Below are 20,416 nucleotides of genomic sequence, written 5' to 3' on the forward strand. Positions count from 1 at the left end.
CAGACAAATGGGAATTCCCCACTAACCAAGCCAGTAGGAACATCTTTTCAATCTGGCCTTCACCTTCTTACACAAACATGACACGAGTACTCAATGATCTCTGTTGACTTCCTGTCAAATCTAGATCTGGAATGTGCAAACCTCTGCTCAGAAACCTTTATTACCTCTAACTACCGACAGACGAAGACGGTCAGAATTGGAACAGTTATCCCAATCAGATTTCCATGAAGCAACAATGATAACGAAATATAGTGAATTAGATTACTGTTTCAATCAAAGAAATGGGTAAAACGACAAGTTTTGAGACAGATTTAGATCATTTATTCATTTTCTGACACTTATCCAGGTCACGGTGGAAGTAGACCATGCAGGACATCCCACAGGCCCTGCAACATGTCCTGGGGCCTCTCTGAGCCTTGTCCGAGTTGGGCATGCCTGGAAAACCTCCCTAGGGAGACGACCAGGGTGCATCCTCTCTGCATGCTTGAATCACCTCATCTGGCTCCTTTTGATGTGAAAAAGCAGCGGCTCTACTCAGTCTCTCTCTCGGAGAGTTAAGCTTCTCACCCTGTCTCAGAGTATAAGCCCAAATACCCACCGCTCGTGTCTGCCATTTTGTCCTTTCAAGTATTACCCAAAACACATAAAACCAAGAGTCTCACCTTCTGGGTCAGCTCTTGCTTCAACCTTGACGGTCCAGCACAGTGTCCATAGGACCTCAGATGCAGCCCCAATTCATCTGTCTACAGAAATGGACAGAGATTGACAGATTTACAGTGGATCACCACCAAACATTTGCCTTCAGCATCATCCGGCCACATAATTTTCATTATAATTAGTGAAACCAGTTTTCCACTTTTAGTGGCTGCAAACAGCCAAATGAGGACAATGACATAAGCTCTGACTTACTATCATTTGATGAAAGTCATTAACATAGAGTCGAATGTGATTCGTATCGTGATTCAACCAACCAGTCAGAGCTGTTACATGCTGACATACGCTGTCTATAAAACAAGGAAGGTGCAGGCAGCTGTCACTTCAGCACACCGTAGCATTTTTAATATTATTATTATTATACATCTCACTGAGTGTTTTAGTTCCAGATAAAATGGACACACATGGCGCTGCAGTCATGTTGCATCATTTGGTCTGTCTGGTCAATCTGTTGTTGGTACAGTGAGAACCAGCAGTTCCTGAAAGAGGTGGTGCAGAGCGTTCTGGACGGCCAGGGAGTCGGTTGGCTCAACATGAAGAAAGTGCGCCGCCTGCTGGAGAACGAGCAGCTTCGCGTCTTTGTTCTGAGTAAGCTAAACAGAGCCATCCAGTCGGAGGAAGACGCCAGACAGGAGATCATACGTGACGTGGTGAGATAATTCATCCAGTCATGAAGTCATGTGCAGTGACGAAGTTATTATTTAAAACCGCCCAGTGAATAAATACAAATCAGCCACTTGACCCAAACTTAAATTATTATTGTGCTGCTGTTGTTGTTGTAGGAACGAACGGGCCACATAGCATATTATGAATGACATTTTTCTTTTCACTTTACTTGTTCCTGTGTAAACAAGATCGTTTATTTTTTCACTACGTCCCAGCAGATGCAGAGAAATACTTTTAAAAGACTCAAAGCATAAAACCATAAATTACAGATGTGAGCTGCTCGATAAGAAAAGGCCCGTTTCCACCGCCGGAACTCAACCTACTTCCCAGATGTCGCAATCATTTGCAGGAACGTTCTCGTAACCGGCCTTCTCAGCCGTTATGTCTCGATAGCACTGAAGACCCGTTGGACTCGTGCAGCTACATATGGAATCTGTAATCCTGTCACAGTTTCGGCTGCAGTGTAGATTTTCTCATTCCTCCTCAGGGACTCAAATCCTCGCTGGGTATCACCTGACGAGAAGAAAGCCAACACTGCCAATACCTCCTCACTGGTCCATTTGTCACCTCTGCTGTCCGTATTCTGTAGTGGTTCTGCTCTGGCTATCGTTTTGGTAGTCTGGCTTGGCGCTTGTTATCGTCTTGAGTTAACACCCAATCAGCAGCTTTGCCCAGTGGTTTTTCATTGCCGCTCATAAGTACCAACCCCAAAGATTTATCTTACCCCGGAAAAAGGCCCTCAAAATCACCTTTTAGGGGCAAAGTTTTCAGACCTCCTGTGCGTTCCTGCGGTGGAAATCGGACTGAAAGATTAATGATGCAAAGTGAATCTTGTATGACTTGACTTATTCTTGAGTCTGTGATTTGAAACCAGACTTGTGATTTTGGTTGGATTGACTGACTGAAACCTTTCTCAACCATTGTTTCCAGGAAGTGAACAGAAAGGTGTACAAGGGCATGTTGGACATCTTGAAGTGCACAGTTTCCAGCCTGGAGCACTCTTACACAAATGCAGGTCTTGGAGGAATGGCCAGCGTCTTTAGCTTACTGGAAATAGCACGCACACATTATCAAACCAAAGGTAAGGCTCATTAACCGTTACACACAAGCTGCACATTGGCAGCTGTGGAATTTTCATTTTATAAGTTTTAGCTTTTTTGTGAGTTTTGAGATGACATCGTCTGTGCTACTAACATTTCTCTTGTCGTTGCATTTTGTGTCCTTTTTTTTAAGTTTTAAAAGGTCAGACACCTTTTCAGCAAGCTAATTTTGGTCAGCAGGAGTCTTCCAAACCAATTTTTTTTTTTTTTTTTTTTTTTGCTTAAGACAATCTTTAGTGCACAGTCTAAAGTGCATAGCGCAAGTGTATTGGGCCTCTCCAACTCCACGTTATTCACACGGTACATAATCAGAATGAAAAGTAGGGCAGAGGGGTTGAGTGCAGTCTTAGTCATGTAGCTGTTTATGTAGATGTTACACTCAATTGTGATGTTTTCAAAAAGCAAGCTCAAACAAGTAGCTCTTGAGCTGCTTTCTTAGTGTCCACAGGTCTTAAAACCCCCAAGAGAGCGTTCCAGTGTTTAGGAGGTTCAGCCTCAGAAGTACAGTCACCTTTGGTTTTAGACTTTATTCTTGGAAGAACCATCAGACCCTGATCAGAAGGCCACAGCAAGACAAGGCTGCAGAAAACCCCTAATGAAAGCAGGACCTTGACCATGTGAAGTCCTGAAAGTTTTCCATTTGTCTTGAGCTACTGAGACCACATGATTTTTGTCAGGTGTGTTCAGCTAATCAGCAGCTGGCTGAACAATACAACACACCTAATTTGTGTAGGTAGGGCATGGGAAAGAGAAAATGTGCAGTAGTTTGGGTCCTGAGAACCAGGATTGGGAGATACCATTTTATAGGACATGGTCAAGGGTTTACCAGCAGCATTTTGGGCAGTTTGTAAATTTTTCAGGAAAGTTTTCTTTCCAGGTCAGTAAAGAGGGAATTACATTCTTCAAGATGAGAGGAAATAAAAAGAATGGATTAACACTTGTGTGCAAAGAGTGATAGAAAGATATGTGATCAGTTCTGGAGCGGCATGCGCCAAAGCTCCCTGAGGTGAAGCAATAAGATGAACTGTTGTATTTTTCCCAGTTGCTGCCTCATGATACTTTCACAGGTTGGGTGCAGGGCATGAAAATGACAGCTGTGTCTGTTGGAAACTAGCAATAACACTTGCGCTATGCACTGCTTTGAATCTGATGTAAGGTGGAGCCTGTTAACATTGTAGACAAAAACATCCCGTTCGCATGTAGTGCGTGCCAAAACCCACCGCTCCCAGCAATTCTAACATTGATCAGTTTCCCTGCATACTGGAATTAGATTTGCTAAATTGTAAAATTGTCATTGTTTTGCTCTTGTTGTCTAACGCGCAGCTTCTTCCTCTGCATATTTGTTTTAGTTTTCTTTTTTTTTTTTTCTTTTGTTTGATATTATGAATTTGATGAACTCTTGTGTTTGGCCCCTTAATTTTGGTAAATTGGTAGACCCGGAAAAACGCAAGCGAAGCCCCACAGACAGTGCTGGCAGCCCAGGAAGTAAGGAGAGTCCTTCCGGTCATATGGAGACGGCCAGACCTCAGGGCCTTCTGAATGTTCCTCACCTGCAGTTGCCACACCACACAGCAGGCAAAGGAGCTCGGCATTTTGACAGCCGGAGTCTGAACGAGGAGAACTTTATTGCCTCGATTGGTGTGTACACGACTCCACACCCGGCTGCATGTGCACTGAGATCCTCTATCCCGCCCCTACGAGCTCATCAACCCCAGTACCAGTCCCCACCCCGTGTTCCCAGCCGTCTCACAGAATGACTTGTCCTAGATATAGGTTCTTGCAGGTGAACTAATATTCCACGCACTTTGACTGAAATGTTGGAGTGGACTTTGAAGGACACTGTGGTTGACATGAGCCAAACAAATATAATCCGATTGCGAATTAGTAAATACTAAATGCTGTTTTTGTTTTGTTTTTTTTTGTTTGTTTGTGTCTGGCAGTGATTTCCATGCAGCAATTCAAAACATCTAAATTCAGGATTAGGCTTTATGACGGTGGAAGTGTTTGGAATATTACCCTGTCTTCCAGCCCGGATTGTGTGTGTTTGTACCCCTGTTCCCTCAAACATTTGTGCCCCTGTTTGTTGCCTTTTTGGAGGGTTTTTTTTTTCCCCCCTTTTGCAGTCCTCTCTTGAATGCATGTCTTTGTTTTTGTCTCTTAATACTTAAATCTGCAGTAGTGGACGAGGGAAACTAGAGGTATCGATAGTAAATCGGTGCTCGTCAGCGCCTTTACTGCAGGTTTCTGCGAGATGTGCTGCAGAAACAGCAGCTCCTTTTGCTCTCAGCATGAAGGGTGGAAGCGTCACTCCCCAGTAAACAGTCCCAGTAAAACCACAGAGTTCACTGCCACCGTTCCATTTACCACCAAGAGTGACTTTGAAAGAAAAAAAAAAAATCAACTACATTTGTTTTTTTTTTTAAGCGTTATTCTGGGTCTGTATACAGGGGACGTTTTCAGTCAACCACCCCGACGCCTGTCCAAACCACACCCCTTCTCTTCCTCTTCCAATTTGCACCTTCAATTCTACGGAACGCTGTTACAATTTGCATCCCGGCTTCTGCAACTGATCCATTTCATCCGCTGGCGACTCGGCCTCTCGATCCCATTCCATGCTCTTTTCCCCACAATTCCATCCGTGTCAGCGTTGGAGAACCAGACATGTGCAGTGCTGATGTCACTGTGTGGCTCTCCACCAGCTCTGGGTGTGTTGTAATGTTGTTTTAGCAGCTGTTCGAAACAATCCAACTTGAGAAGAATTTTTTGTGTACTTCTGTGTTTTGTACAGATTGAAACTTGGCTACATGCAAACATTACAAAACACCTACATTCAGTAGTAACAGATTTCTTATGCTTATTTATTTGGTTCTTTTTTTTTTTTTTAATGCTCATCCACCATACATGCCTTTTCAACCAGCTCTCTGACTCTCTCTCTGTCTTTCTCTCCTTGCTTGCAATGCATCTTGGGTAGAATTGTGGAGCAAGCACCAGGATAAGCAAAAAGCTATGGAAAAACCACAGAGTAAGACACTTTTCACACATTGAAAAAGGAAAAAAAAGAGAAAAATAAAAGAAAATCGAGTGATTTCCAGCTCCTGAGCTGGAACTTTCCCTTCTGTCCTTTTCAGGCTCTTCTGTGTCTTTGTATATGAAGGAATGTAAAAGGTGTAAAATATTCTGAGCAGGTTTTGTTCTGGATCATTTTCAGTTTTTGTGAAGGTTTGTTGAACCCGCAGTGGGAACAGCTGATAGTGCCGGTGTTCTCAGAATCTACCTTTGTACAATGTCTGATTACTAAACCTGCTAAAACGTCGCGAGGGTCACAGTTCTTCGAGATACAAGCTCACCACCAAAACTTTCTCTTTTTTTTGGCATTTACTGTAGATGTAGCAGCTGTTATTTGCTGTGGCAGACGGGCAGGGTGACACGTTAAGGACGAGGTCACCTTACTTTAAAATGCTAAATAATGCCACAGTCCGTTGCACGCTGCAAGTCATAAATTCAGTCTGTATGTCTGACATTCCATCTAAATGCGTTCCAGTGTGTCTGCTCTCCAAAACATGGATGGCATAACAGGATCTATAGCTCAACTTAGTACCCGTCACATGCATTTATTGCATAAACCCACCATCAGACACGACCTAAAACTACAAGTGAATGAGAAGGTAGTTCTACCTGCCACTGAGTGTGCACGCTGTCATATGGCTGTGACGTTAGATTAGTGAAGTTGGTCTCTATAGGTCTTGCTCATGGTTTTGACTTGGGATTCCAAATTCAGTGGCCATTTTGTTTCACTTTTCTGGGTTCATTTTTTGCTCCCCTCGAGTTCAGTGGACTGCAACATAACACAATTCAGTGCCCGGTCGAAACCTGACTTTGGACCTCATTGAGGTGTGCATGGGGCATGTGGGGGAGGTTTGAGTGCGGGGGAGACTGTGTGGGAATATTGGAGGGAGGCTTGCCCCCCCCAAAACACACACAGACCTGATAGGTCAGTCAAGGATGTGGGAGGGGTTGGGGAACAAACAGTTTATCGCGTGATGACATCATGGCTTCACGTTTGTTGAAACTCCAGGCTTGGATACGGCAACTAGAATTCGTATGACATTCATGTGCACGTGTCTTCGGACTGTGCACATCGAGTCCAAAGACACAAAGAGTTTTTATTTTATTTTATTTTTTTTAGAAGTCTGTTCCCATGCTGGAGCAGTTTGGATTTGCGCTCCACGTTTCAGTGCACATTAACTAAATCCAAGCACGCTGTAGGACCCTCACACCGGAGCTGCTGGGATTTTCCCACATTGTTCAATGCCAGCTTCAGCAGAGAAAATTCTCTTTTATATATGAAGAGTTGAGGGAACTCAGGAAAATCTCGGAGCCACACATGGGATACGTTGTCTTCTTTCTGTGCAAATCGTCTGTAAATACCAGTTTGTATCTGATTTTCATGCCATTGTTCAGTTCGACTGTGACTCCAAAGTGTGTGTGTGTGTGTGTGTGTGTGTGTGTGTGTGTGTGTGTGTGTGTGTGTGTGTGTGTGTGTGTGTGTGTGTGTGTGTGTGTGTGTGTGTGTGTGTGTGTGTGTGTGTGTGTGTGTGTGTGTGTGTGTGTGTGTGTGTGTGTGTGTGTCCCTGCAACCTGTTGAATTTCCTTAACCCCCCCTGGACTTTTGGATTATTCCATCTCAAATCAATCAGTACTGTTTCTGATTTGCATTATAATCAGGTCCTGTGTGCCATTAGGTCCCCAAAGAAGATAGGAAAGAGGTTTTTGGTAATACGTGTATGCATTTTGCTTTTACACCCCATTATAAGGGTGTAGGTTTAGGCCTACATCTGATGGCTGTCACTCAGGTAGGCCCTTCACAGGGCCACAGTTCTTGAAATAAAACAGCTAGAGGCATGAAATTCACAAGGGCATCTCATTTCTCACTGCTGGTTACAAAACACTCATGTTTTTAGCTCCATCCTGAGGGTGGAAAATTTTATGGAGGGTGGAATTCCTGGAAAAAAAATGAAAATCTTAATTTTGCCCATTCAAATTCAAATGTATTTATATAGCACATTTAAAACACAGCTGCAGCTGACCAAAGTGCTTCACAATAATAGCAATACAAAAGTGTAAAATATTTAAGATAAAAATAAATAAATAATCTAAAAATACAGAGCAAAATAGCAGAGCAAAGCATACACCACTTAGCCAGTGTTGAAAGCCAGGGAGAAGAGATGAGTTTTCAATCTGGACTTAAACTTTCCCGCAGACTCTGAGGACCTGACAGTCAGTGGAAAATCGTTCCAGAGTCGTGGCGCTGCGACAGAAAAGGCTCTATCACCTCTGGATTTAAGCCTGGCTTTAGGAACAGCCAGGAGACGCTGGTCAGCTGACCTCAGAGCCCTACGTGGAGTGTACGGCTGCAAGAGCTCACTCAGATACATCGGGCCTATACAGTGCAGACACTTAAAAACAATCAGCAAAACTTTATATTTAACACGAAAACCGACAGAGAGCCAGTGTAAGGTGCAGAGCACAGGGGTGATGTGCTCATGCTTCTTTGTTTTAGTCAAAAGGCGGGCTGCAGCATTCTGTACACTCTGTAGGCGCTGTAGGGAGCGCTGGTCCAGCCCAACATAGAGAGCATTACAATAATCCAGACATGATGTTATAAATGCATGGATGGCTCTTTCAAAATCAACTTGAGTAAAATAAGATTTAATCTTGGAAAGAGTCCTCATCTGAAAAAAGATGGCCCTGATGACAGAGCTGATGTGCTTATCAAATCTCAACAATGGGTCAACTATCACCCCTAGATTTTTTACAAAAGGGCGGCAAAAAGTGGACAGAGGACCAATAACGCTGTCTTGTCCTTGTAGAGGGTTACTTTGCCTGAACACTAAAATCTGTTTTATTTTTATTAAGATTCAGAAAATTAGCTGTCATCCAGACTTGTACATCATTTAGACAGTCCTGTAGTATTTTTACAGCAGCCTGGGTATCACACGAAATTACAGGAAGGTAAATCTGAATGTTGTCTGCAAAACAATGAAAACAGACTTTGTGCTTTTTAAAAACAGACCCAAGAGGGATCATGTACAAAGCAAAGAGAAGTGGTGCTAAAATTGAGCCCTGGGGCACGCCATATTTAAGAGGAGACACAGAGGAAGAGTACTGTCCTACATTAACAAAAAAACTTCTGTTGGAAAGATAAGACCGAAACCAATTTAGCGCTGAACCCTTAATACCTATGTGCGTCTCGAGGCGAGTCACAAGGACACTGTGGTCCACTGTGTCAAAGGCTGCAGATAAATCTAAAAGCAGAAGAACCGCAGAGTTCCCAGCATCAGCAGTTAAAAGAGGGTCATTAAAAACTTTTAAAAGGGCTGTTTCAGTACTGTGTCTTAATTTAAAACCAGATTGAAACTTCTCCCCTATTTCATTAAGATCCAGATAAGCCTGCAATTGGTCATAAACAGCTTTCTCTAAGACTTTAGACACAAATGGCAATTTAGAGATCGGTCTATAGTTGAACACATTTGGGTCAAGATTGCTCTTTTTGATGAGCGGCTGGACTACAGCATGTTTAAGAGCTGACGGAAAACAGCCACTTGATAGAGAAGCGTTCACAAGTTCAGCAATGTACGGACCAATACACTGAAAAACATCTTTAAACAAATGACCTGGAACAATGTCCAAAGTGCAGGAAGAAGACTTAAGCTGATTAACAATTTTAGTCAGCTCACAAATAGATACAGGATTAAAACAATCAAAAACAGCATGACACATGGATGGATCTGCTGACTCCACCTCAGATACAGAAGATGATCTAAGATCAGAGATTTTATCTCTGATATAAGAGAGAAAATCTTCACAAAGGCTGGCCGAGGGCACAGCAATATTGCTCGCACGAGGATTAATGAGCGAATTCAGAGTGTTAAAAAGCACCTGAGGTTTATGACAGTTTGAGGACACCAGATCTGACATGAATGTAGTTTTAGTCTGATACTCAGACAGTCTATCCCTCAGTATTTGCAAGGAAACGTGAAGATGATCTTTTTTCCATTGTCGCTCAGCGTGCCAACAAGAGCGCCTGAGTTTACGAGTGCGCTCGTTTAGCCAAGGCTGTGCTATGGGCTTTAAGCGCTTCATCCGCAAAGGAGCCACAGAGTCCAAAGTCTTTGTGCACGCACCATTAAAATAAGAAAGGAGTTCATCAGGAGTTGCGTTATCTGAGTCGTTTCTATACGTTTCATAAAAGCACCAGAAAACAGGGCGGCTGACTCAGTATTAAATGTGCGCACCCGGCGCGCCATGGCGCACAGACTGACCACGCTCCGAGACAGGTTACAGAAAATAAAACAGCAAAGTGATCAGAGAAGTGGGTTTCACAAATCTCAATTACATTAGGATTAAGACTGAAAGAAAGCACAATGTCCAAAATATGCCCCTTCTCGTGCGTACAGCTTGACACAGACGGAGTCAAATTAAGAGTCCATCGGCTTGGATTTGCAACAGTCGTGGATATTAAAATCCCCAACAATCAGAAAGTGATTGTAATTCAATGATAAGCTGGCCACAAAGTCAGTAAAGTCCTGAATGAAGTCTTTATTTGGCTTTGGAGGGCGATACACCAGCGCGCACAAGACTGGAATATCAGAGCTTTTCACAAAAGTCTGCAGTTCAAAGCTGGAGAACAGAACCGCCGGTACCTGCCGACAGGTGTAGCTTTCTTTATATACAGTAGCGAGCCCACCGCCTCTGCCAGTCATCCGAGGCGTATTAAAGTAAAGGCATGCAGGGGGTAAAAGCTCGGAAAGGCCAGGTCTCTGTGAGCAGCATTATATCCAGTTTGCGCAATGTAAAGAAATCTTTCAATAAAAACGTTTTGTTAGCTAGCGATCTAGCATTCAACAGGCCAAGACGTAATGACACAGTTTCACAGACCCGCGAGGAGCAGGGGCACAGCGGCCGGAGGGCGCCAAAATCCACCCCGCGGTGCTTTGCCCGGCGTTTGAGCTGAGGTGCTGCAAGCGGCAGATGACGCAGGCCGGTGTCCAAACGCGCAGGGAACACGGGCTGGATCCATCGTAACCCATACGATCTTCTAATTACTGGGAATCCAGGAGTCCTGAAGAGAGGGACAATTCCACGGTTGGACCTCCAGTGAACCTTAATTTTCGCAAGGACACCTCCGCGTTTCCCGCGCTTTCTTGGTCGCTTCCTCTGCATGAAGACAGGTGAGCGCAGCAGGTAAGCAGGTACAGAGCTCAAGGGAGGAGGGAGTCTGGATGTTTGGTCCCCAAAACTGTTCCTTAAAACCAGTTCGTGAGAAAGTTTGAGATCATTGAGTGTCTGGCGATCATACACTAGCAATCCAGTGATGCTTTCACACAGAATAAATAACAATACAGCAATAGCCAACAGAAAACGCAGAGCAGGTAGACGACTGCCGGTACACGCTGGCGCCATCTTGTCCCCCAATATTTTCACCAATTATGTATAAAATGTCAGTAAAAACCCATACTCAATGATCAAATACTATAAATAAGGGATGTGAATCGTACAACTCACGATTCAATTCAATTCCGATTCTTGGGGTGACGATTCGATTCAGAATCGATTTTCGATTCAAAAGAGCTCTGAGAAATAGTTATATTACTTAAAAAAATGTTTGTTTAAGAAAATGCAGCTTTACAAGGTTAATCAAGTGATTCTAGATGTAAATTTACTTATCTGCTTTGCTCGTTCAGAGTTGGCTGGCAGTTTAGTGAAGCAATGGTCAGTAGTCGGCAGAGACCGCTGCTCCCCTCTTTTAGCTCCGGGTGATGGCATAGCATGTGGGCTTGCTGATTTCAAGTGTTTCTGAAGTACTTGACTTTCATTTTGCAGATTTTGCACACTGCATAAGTCATGTCAAGCTCCTTCTTACACAGCAAATAATAAAATCCAAAATGCGCCCAAACATTTGCTTTCAGCAAAGATGGTGCTAGCTGAATTAGCTCTTCATCTGCCATCCTAAGCTACAGCTCACGAATGTTTGAAGCACACCAGACCCTCCCCTCGCGGGGACGCTGCAGTACAGAAGCCGTTGCCTGACAAACTGTACACGCAGCAAGTAAGCCAGAAAATGTTTAAAAAATGCTTTTTAAAAATCGATTCTTGGACATTTTGGATCGATTCAGAATCGTAATAAATAAGAATCGTGATTCGAATGTGAATCGATTTTTTTTTTTTTTTTTCCCAACACCCCTACTATAAATCATGATTTATTGATTTATATGGCAACAGAGAGCTTTAAAAAAATGGGCAAAATTAAGATTTTGAGGGGTGGGGGTCCCCCAAGAAATCAATCCTCCATAAAAATTTTCCACACCCAGGCTAGGCCTAAAAATCTTCTGTAACCAGCAGAGACAAATGAGATGTTCCTGTGAATTTCATGCCTCCACCTTTTATATTTGAAGAATTGTAGCCCTGTGAAGTACCTCCCTGAATGATGGCCATCAGATGTAGGCTTAAACCTACCCCCATATAACAGGGTGTAAAAGCAAAATGCATACGCATATTACAGAAAACCTGTTTCCTATCTTCCTTTGGGACCTAATGGCACACAGAGACCGACTATGATGCAAATCAAAGGTGGTGCTGCTGGAACTTCTTTGGATATTGGTTGATTTGACATGGAATGACCCTTTTATAAAGTTTTCAAGTGACTTACTGTAAATTGTGCATTTGCAGCCAACAGTTGACATTCCAGCATTTTAAGGATTTATGAAAATGGTTTGCAGAGAACAAGGTGACATCGAGGTCCAAAGGCAAAAATTAACAAAGTTGAAAGCAGGGCACCTCGTATCAGAAAAGGTCTCCTTATCTTTACTGTCCATCAGTTTGTCTGCATGCCTAACTGCCTGTGTCTGTCTGTGTAACTTGGGCCACATTTGCAGCATTGACTGAGAATTAATATCATGCTCTTGCAGTTTGGTTTTCCTTTCATTTTATGTTTTTGTAACTGCACTTTCTGCTTGCCCCTTTGTCACTTCTCCAGCTGGTCTTTGAAAGCTGCTTTCCTTATTACTGACCTTGTTCATATCAAAGAAAGTAACTTTAGCTCTGTTTAGCAACAGTTTGAAGCATTGTTCAAATGATGTTACGTGTTTAAGCTGAAGTTCAGTTAATAATGTGTTGCTCAGCTTTGAGTCAGGTGACTCACAGGAAGGTAAGAGGGTGGGGTTGTTTTGGTGTGTTCATGGCAGCGTGCTGATAACTGTGTCTGTATTTCAGGGTCTGAAGGCGCAAAGCAGCAGCGTGCACAGATAACTGATGCTGAGGAGAAGAAATCACAGATTAGCGCTGATAGCGGTCTCAGTGTCACTTCTGGATCCCAGGTTTGTTCTTACAAATAGTGCAGCAGATCACTGAAACAATCCTTCAGTTGGTGATGCAGGCATCAGATTTGACATGGATGCTCTTCATAAATCAGTGTTTGAGGAAAAAGTGCTGGCCACTTGAAAATCCAATATGGCAGCCAGGTAGGGGTCAATGAAGAATTGCACAGGGGTCAAAAGCTACAAATGCTCTGATCATATTGAAAGCTATACCACATTATATGTCTGGTCACAAATATTGCAAAAAGGTATAGTTTGGATGATCTCTGACTGAATGTTCTGGAGTTATGGGATAAAAACAGCAAGAATGGTGACAAAGGTCAATTTCAGTTTGTACAGGAGTCAAAAGTTAAAGTTGCCCCAATTTTGGTAAAACGTGGTGCAAATTATTGGTTGAACTAATAGGATTAATAAATGGAATAGTTTTGACTGTGCTGAATGCTCGGTTTGCAAAGTAAATGTCAAACAATGTTGACGTCCACTGGATTCTATGGCATGTGACAGATGTTACCCTGTAACATGACAACTGAGCATGACGCATGGTGCAAACTATTCCTTTTAAAACCCTATTAACTCAACCAGTAATTTGCATCGCATTTTACAAAAATTGATGGAACTTTATCTTTTGACCCCTATACAAACTGAAACTGACCTTTGTCACCATTCTTGCTGTTTTTACCCCATAACTTCATAACAGTCAGACATAGATAGTCCAAACTATACCTTTTTGGAATATTTATGATTAGACAAATAATGTGTTATACTTTTCAATATGATTGGAGCGTTTTTAGATTTTGACCCCTGTTTAATTCTTCATTGACCCCCACCTGGCTGCCATATTGGATTTTCAAGTGGCCATCACTTTTTTCTCAAACACTGATTTATGAAGAACATTCATGCCAAATTTGATGCTTGCATCACCAAGTGAACAATTCTGGCCAGAAATCATACGTATCTACTTCACTAATGCTGCATTTACACATAGCGACGACAAGTCACGAATGCCACGAAGTACACATTCTTGGCCGCTGATCACGAATGTGATGATTCGGGGCAGAGGCGTCAGGTGTCCTCAGGAACTGCTGCAACCTGTTACCACACATTACGATTAATGGCACGTGTTGCTGGAGAACTATCAGGAACCATTACGCACGGTCAAGAATAGTGTTCCGCGTTGTTGCGTGATATTGCTCGTAACAGCGCATCATTAAGTTCTGTCACATTGGGAACGAGGTGAATTGTCTCCCCACACACACACACCCATATTCATCCAACTGAATTCAGATTGCTCCAGTTCTTCAGAACTTTGTTACGGCATGTGTAGTTGGGCTCTGTGCCATGGAGTGGCGCAGAGATGAGGAGGAGGACAGAGCCAGGTGTGTGGCTTCATGTGGCTCTCCTCTCATGCATTTTCCCAAACATCAGGCACATGTTTGTGGAACACCTGCAGGAGCACGTTGAAGAGCACTGAAATTAGACTTTTAGCCGACTTGGTGTCAGCAATCAAACTGAATGCAGTGCAGCAGGGTTTAATTGTGCGCGCGCTTCTTCCTCCACCGGACTGGAGGAGGTGCAGAGATGTCTGGCTGCACATGAGTCTCCTCTCGCTCCTCTGGTTCCTCTGGCTCAGACTCATTCTCCCGCTCTTCGGTTACAAGAGCAGGTGGAACACCTGCAGGAGCATCCCGAGGAGCTTCAGCAGGAACTGTGGAATGACATTTGGAGCCGAGTTTAATTGTGTGCACGTGACAGAAAACTGATTTGTTGTGGTGCGCAGTGAAATGTGACGCAGAGGTCGTGTCAAAACTTGACACTTTCCGTGTCACTTCGTAATAAAACGTGACAGTTTGGGCTCCAAGAACCATCACAGGAACCAGTACGAACGTTGTCACGCTCTTTTAAGGATCACTACTCATCAAGATGGATCAATACGCTCAGTTGCGACCTCCACGACGTGAGATGAAATGAGGGTGGTGTGTGACATTCGTGGAAGATTTTTTTGACAGGCAAAAACATGCTCCACGAATATCAAGAATATCACACACCAACACGCACTATTAAGAAACCTATTCAGATGAGTTAAGTCACATTAAGAATGTCAGGAATGTGTCACGAATGACAGAAAAATGACATTCTTAACGCGACTTGGTTATGTGTTAACGCACCATAAAATGGCTGCCCTGGAAACGGGACTTCTGTCTCTTCAGCTAATTCCAACATTTGTGGGACCTCAGAGTGAGTGTGTGTCGGGATGAGGGCGGTTCCCTTGTCTTGGACCCAAAAGACCCTTTAACACTCCTCAGCATTCTTCTTTTGTTCTTCGGTTACTTCTTTTAGTATGCAGATAGCTGGACTTTCACATGTTTTTTCTGTAAAATGTTCAGCTAAACTCTGTCCTCAGATTTTTTTTTTTTTCCCTCTAACTTTGCAGAAGAGTGACACAGAGTCTGTAACCAGCTCGGAGCCACCGATCCTGACCAGAAGCACCAGCCAGGACTCTGAGGCTAGCACAGTGGTAGGGCACAGCCAACTCTAAGACATTGCCTTTCTAGCTGGGTTAGTCTCCACAGTGACACCTGACTTCAAAATAAGATCTCCATCCATTGTTGAAGGTACACACCAGATTTGCAAACATACAACACATCTGGTGTGCTTCAGGACTATGTTGGAGGAGCATCGTTGAATTGTATATTGATGGTCAAATGGTTTGTCTATAAATCACATGTTTTTTTCTGTTTATGCCAGGTGGGTCCATGTAGATCTCTTCCATTGATGTAATATTTTGTTAAAGGAAGCCTCCAGTACGCTATCTTTGGCCCAAGACAATTCAGCCCCCCCCCCAACATGTGTTTAATGCATAATTAAATGTTGGTGGCATGGTAATGCACAAGCCCAAATCAGGAAAAAAAATTGGGACATATGGAAAAGTTCGGGCGGGGGAACACAATTGTTGTTGCATTGATTTTGACTTCTATTTTAATGCAGAGTATGAACCCCAAATACCTCATGCTTTGTGGTCAGCTTAATTTCATTCAGTATACATCCTTTCCTGCATTTCAGGCCTGCAACACATTCCAAAAAAAGTTGGGATGAGGGTAATTTTGGTAAATAAATAAATGTCATTTCACAGAGGTGGTGTCAGTAGGTGACTGTAATCATGGTTTGGTACAAAGCAGAATTCAAGAAAGACTGAGCCAGGAGTAAAGATTGGTAGAGGATCTCCCGTTTAATACATATGTGAGAAAATTATTGAAATGTTTAAAAATGGTGTTCCTCAAAGACAGATTGGAAGGGATTTGCACATTTCTCCCTCTCAGTGCAATAATTCAATGCAATAATCAATTATTCAAGCAATTTGGAGAAATTTCAGTGCATAAAGTGCAAGGGCACAAGCCAAAGCTGAACACCAGTGATCTTCAATCCCCTGGACAGCACTGCATCAAAAACATTCATTCATTAATACCTGATATAAGCACGTAAGCAAGAGATGACTTTGGGAAACCTTTTTCAAGCACTACAACACAGTGTTACATTCATGGCACTTAAAAGAATTTGTGCAAAAACAAATCCTAATGTTAAACTTGTCTAGAAGCGGTGTCAACTTCTCTGGGCTTAGAGACATCTAGGTAGGATCATCACACAGTGGAAATGTGTACTGTGGCCAAATAAATCAGTATTGCAGATCTTTTTTAAAAAACTGGACACTGTGGGCTACAGATCAAAAAGACGAAAAGGTTGATCAGACTTCTATCAGCAACAAGTCCAAAAGTCAGAATCTGTCATGGTATGGTGTTGTCAGTGCCCTTGACAAAGATAATTATCACTTCTGTGATAGCAGCATTAATGCAGAAAACATATACAACAACATATACTGCCTTCAAGATGTCATCTTTTCCAGGGATGTCCATGCATTTTTCAACATTGCAAAACCACATTCTGCACACATTACAAAGGCAGGGCTCCAGAAGAAGAGGGTATGGATACTGGACTGACCTGTCGTCAACAGAGACTATGTATAGAATTTTGAAACGCAGCAAAAATATGTGGCAATGATGACCCTGTACTGTTTCACACCTTTAAGACGTGTTTACAGAGAGAATGGGACAAAATAACATGTGAAACTCTTCATCTCTTGAATGCCAGAATGCCAATATTACAAAGGGGTAAATACTTTATTGGAATCTGTTAGTAAGTAAGTCCCTTCGGCTGCTCCCTTGTTTGCACTTGGGGTCCCCACAGCAAATCCAAGGTGGATCTGCATGTTGAATTGGCACAAGGTTTACGCCGGATGCCCTTCCTGACGCAACTCCACATTACATGGAGAAATGTGGCAGGGGTGGGATTTGAACCCGGAACCTTCTGAACTGAAACCAAGCGCATTAACCACTTGGCCACCACCCCCTTGGAATCTGTTACAGGCCTTAAATGCAAGAATGGATGAATATTAAATGAAATGAAGTAGACCAGAAAATAAATGTTATTATACCTGCCATTTATTTGTTTGTTTGTTTGTTTGTTTTTTCCTCCTCCTCTCTCTTTTTTTTTTTTAGATCAGCAACAGTTCTGGGGAGACACTCGGTGCAGACAGTGACCTCAGCAGCACAGCAGGAGACGGTCTGGGCGGGCGACCTGCACCTCACTTAACTCAGTCTCGAGGGACTCTTTCAGATAGTGAGATCGAAACCAATCCAGCCACCAGCTCTGTGTTTGTAAGTTCATATTGTAGCGTTCTTGTGCACACTGGAGATAAACTACAGCATTGTACATTCGATCTCGATCAAGAAAGATATAACCAGAACTAAGATGTCCTGGAAGATCGTGTCAGTTTCTTTGTCAGAGAAAGTGAAATATCAAACATGTCACCAGTGGATGTTTTTGGGGTGATCAGGCTGAAATGTTAAAAAAGGCAATTATTGATTTTTCCATCCATCCATTTTCTATACCTGCTTACTCCAATTAAGGGTCAACGGGTGGGCGGGAGCCTATCCCAGCAGTCATGGAATTTAATTAATTATTAAAAGGTAGAGCTGAGTTCCATTTCAAATGACCACTTGGAGGCAGAAGAACACCGTGTCACGCTCAACATCCTGCTTCCTGCGACTGTTCCATTTGGCTTTTTACACATCAAGAAGACAATTGGTAACAATCGCTCCCATTTTCTGTGGAATGTGAATCTCGTATTCACTCTATTTCCACGTGGTCACGACCTCCTGAGGACTTTGTCTGAGGTTTGTGATGTTGATGCTCAGGTACCACCATCCAGTCATGTTTTTTCAGCAGAGTCAGGTTGTGTTTCCAACTTTACTGACTGCTAGGAATCATGTTCTATGATTTCTTGTTTCCTCAGGGAAAGACTCATACACTGAAACCAGGTGCTAAAGAACATGTGGCAGTTTTGGCAAAGGGTCCACCTGCCCCCCCTGTGGAAGATATCAGCATGAGGCTTTACCTTTGTGAAGGCCTGCTGGGTAAATTCTACTCGCTGCTGTCAGACAGCCATGTCTGTGGTGTTGTTGTTGTGTTGAATATTTTCCCTGCATTTAAGCACATTGCTTGAGGTTTTTAGTCATTTCAAGTATGTTATTTCATGAGCTATAGTGTTGTCGTATTTTGAAGTAATGGATGATACAGGATAATGGATGAGGTAGCTCAAAGGTTTTGAAATTTTGCTGTTTTCTGCTATACAGTAGTGTTCAGAATAATAGTAGTGCTATGTGACTAAAAAGATTAATCCAGGTTTTGAGAATATTTCTTATTGTTACATCGGAAACAAGGTACCAGTAGATTCAGTAGATTCTCACAAATCCAACAAGACCAAGCATTCATGATATGCACACTCTTAAGGCTATGAAATTGGGCTATTAGTAAAAAAAAAAAGTAGAAAAGGGGGTGTTCACAATAATAGTAGTGTGGCATTCAGTCAGTGAGTTCGTCAATTTTGTGGAACAAACAGGTGTGAATCAGGTGTCCCCTATTTAAGGATGAAGCCAGCACCTGTTGAACATGCTTTTCTCTTTGAAAGCCTGAGGAAAATGAGACGTTCAAGACATTGTTCAGAAGAACAGGGTAGTTTGATTAAAAAGTTGATTGGAGAGGGGAAAACTTATACGCAGGTGCAAAAAAATATAGGCTGTTCATTTACAATGATCTCCAATGCTTTAAAATGGGCAAAAAAAAAAAAAAAGACACGTGGAAGAAAAAGGAAAACAACCATCAAAATGGATAGAAGAATAACCAGAATGGCAAAGGCTCACCCATTGATCAGCTCCAGGATGATCAAAGACAGTCTGGAGTTACCTGTAAGTGCTGTGACAGTTAGAAGACACCTGTGTGAAGCTAATTTATTTGCAAGAATCCCCCGCAAAGTCCCTCTGTTAAATAAAAGACGTGCAGAAGAGGTTACAATTTGCCAAAGAACACATCAACTGGCCTAAAGAGAAATGGAGGAATATTTTGTGGACTGATGAGAGTAAAATTGTTCTTTTTGGGTCCAAGGGCCGCAGACAGTTTGTAAGACGACCCCCAAACTCTGAATTCAAGCCACAGTGAAGCATGGTGGTGCAAGCATCATGATATGGGCATGTTTCTCCTACTATGGTGTTGGGCCTATATATCGCATACCAGATATCATGGATCAGTTTGGATATGTCAGAATACTTGAAGAGGTCATGTTGCCTTATGCTGAAGAGGACATGCCCTTGAAATGGGTGTTTCAATAAGACAGTGACCCCAAGCACACTAGTAAACAAGCAAAATCTTGGTTCCAAACCAACAAAATTAATGCCTCGCAAATAAGAAATCATGAAAAACTGTAAGTCACAGGATTGCTAAAAAAGCAGTTTGAACATAATAGTTTTGAGTTTGTAGCGTCACCAGCAGATGCTACTATAGGCCAGTAAAAGCCAAGCACAGCCTGCTTTCTACTTTTTTTTTTTACCAATAGCCCAATATCATAGCCTTAAGAGTGTGCATATCATGAATGCTTGGTCTTGTTGGATTTGTGAGAATCTACTGAATCTACTGGTACCTTGTTTCCCATGTAACAATAAGAAATATACTCAAAACCTGGATTAATCTTTTTAGTCACATAGCACTACTATTATTATGAACACTACTGTATAACGCTAACTAAAGCTTGAAAATCACCTGTGGAGGCCATCTTTTACACAGCATGTCTTCTCATCAGTTCAGGGGGTCAGAGTATTAAATTTCAAAACTTTGAAAACTAAGGACCACCCTAATATATAGGTGTTTGTATTTATAAATCAGACATTACTATTTAATAAGTGAACTAAATATTTATTATGAACTACTCTGTAAAAGTTAAATTTTAATGCATTTTCTCTGAAACAACTACAGAATTTTAAGTTATAAATATGAGGATAAATTAACAATAGAAAATACATTTATTCTGTTATCTGCACTTTGGAAATTGAAGTGGAAATAAAAAATAAGTTTGTCAATGTAAATAAAACCTTTGAATTAAGTAAAGCAAAACTCTGAGCTGTGCTATTTTCATGTCATTTTTGGGGAGTAAAGAATATAAATAATGACTTACAG

At 42.3% G+C, this 20,416-nt stretch overlaps 1 protein-coding gene across 1 annotated transcript in view; it reads left to right on the forward strand.

Annotated features, from left to right (window-relative positions):
• Positions 1-20,416, forward strand: part of madd (MAP-kinase activating death domain) — an 87,417-nt gene that overhangs the window by 48,040 nt on the left and 18,961 nt on the right. Inside the window, 8 exon segments of the mRNA XM_034183668.1 lie at positions 1,178-1,364; positions 2,311-2,461; positions 3,915-4,118; positions 5,452-5,502; positions 12,753-12,856; positions 15,288-15,371; positions 17,407-17,565; positions 18,204-18,324. Coding sequence (XP_034039559.1) covers positions 1,178-1,364; positions 2,311-2,461; positions 3,915-4,118; positions 5,452-5,502; positions 12,753-12,856; positions 15,288-15,371; positions 17,407-17,565; positions 18,204-18,324 — 1,061 coding nt within the window.

Source organism: Thalassophryne amazonica, chromosome 2 (assembly GCF_902500255.1).
Source record: "Thalassophryne amazonica chromosome 2, fThaAma1.1, whole genome shotgun sequence".
Classification (NCBI taxonomy): Eukaryota; Metazoa; Chordata; class Actinopteri; order Batrachoidiformes; family Batrachoididae; genus Thalassophryne; species Thalassophryne amazonica.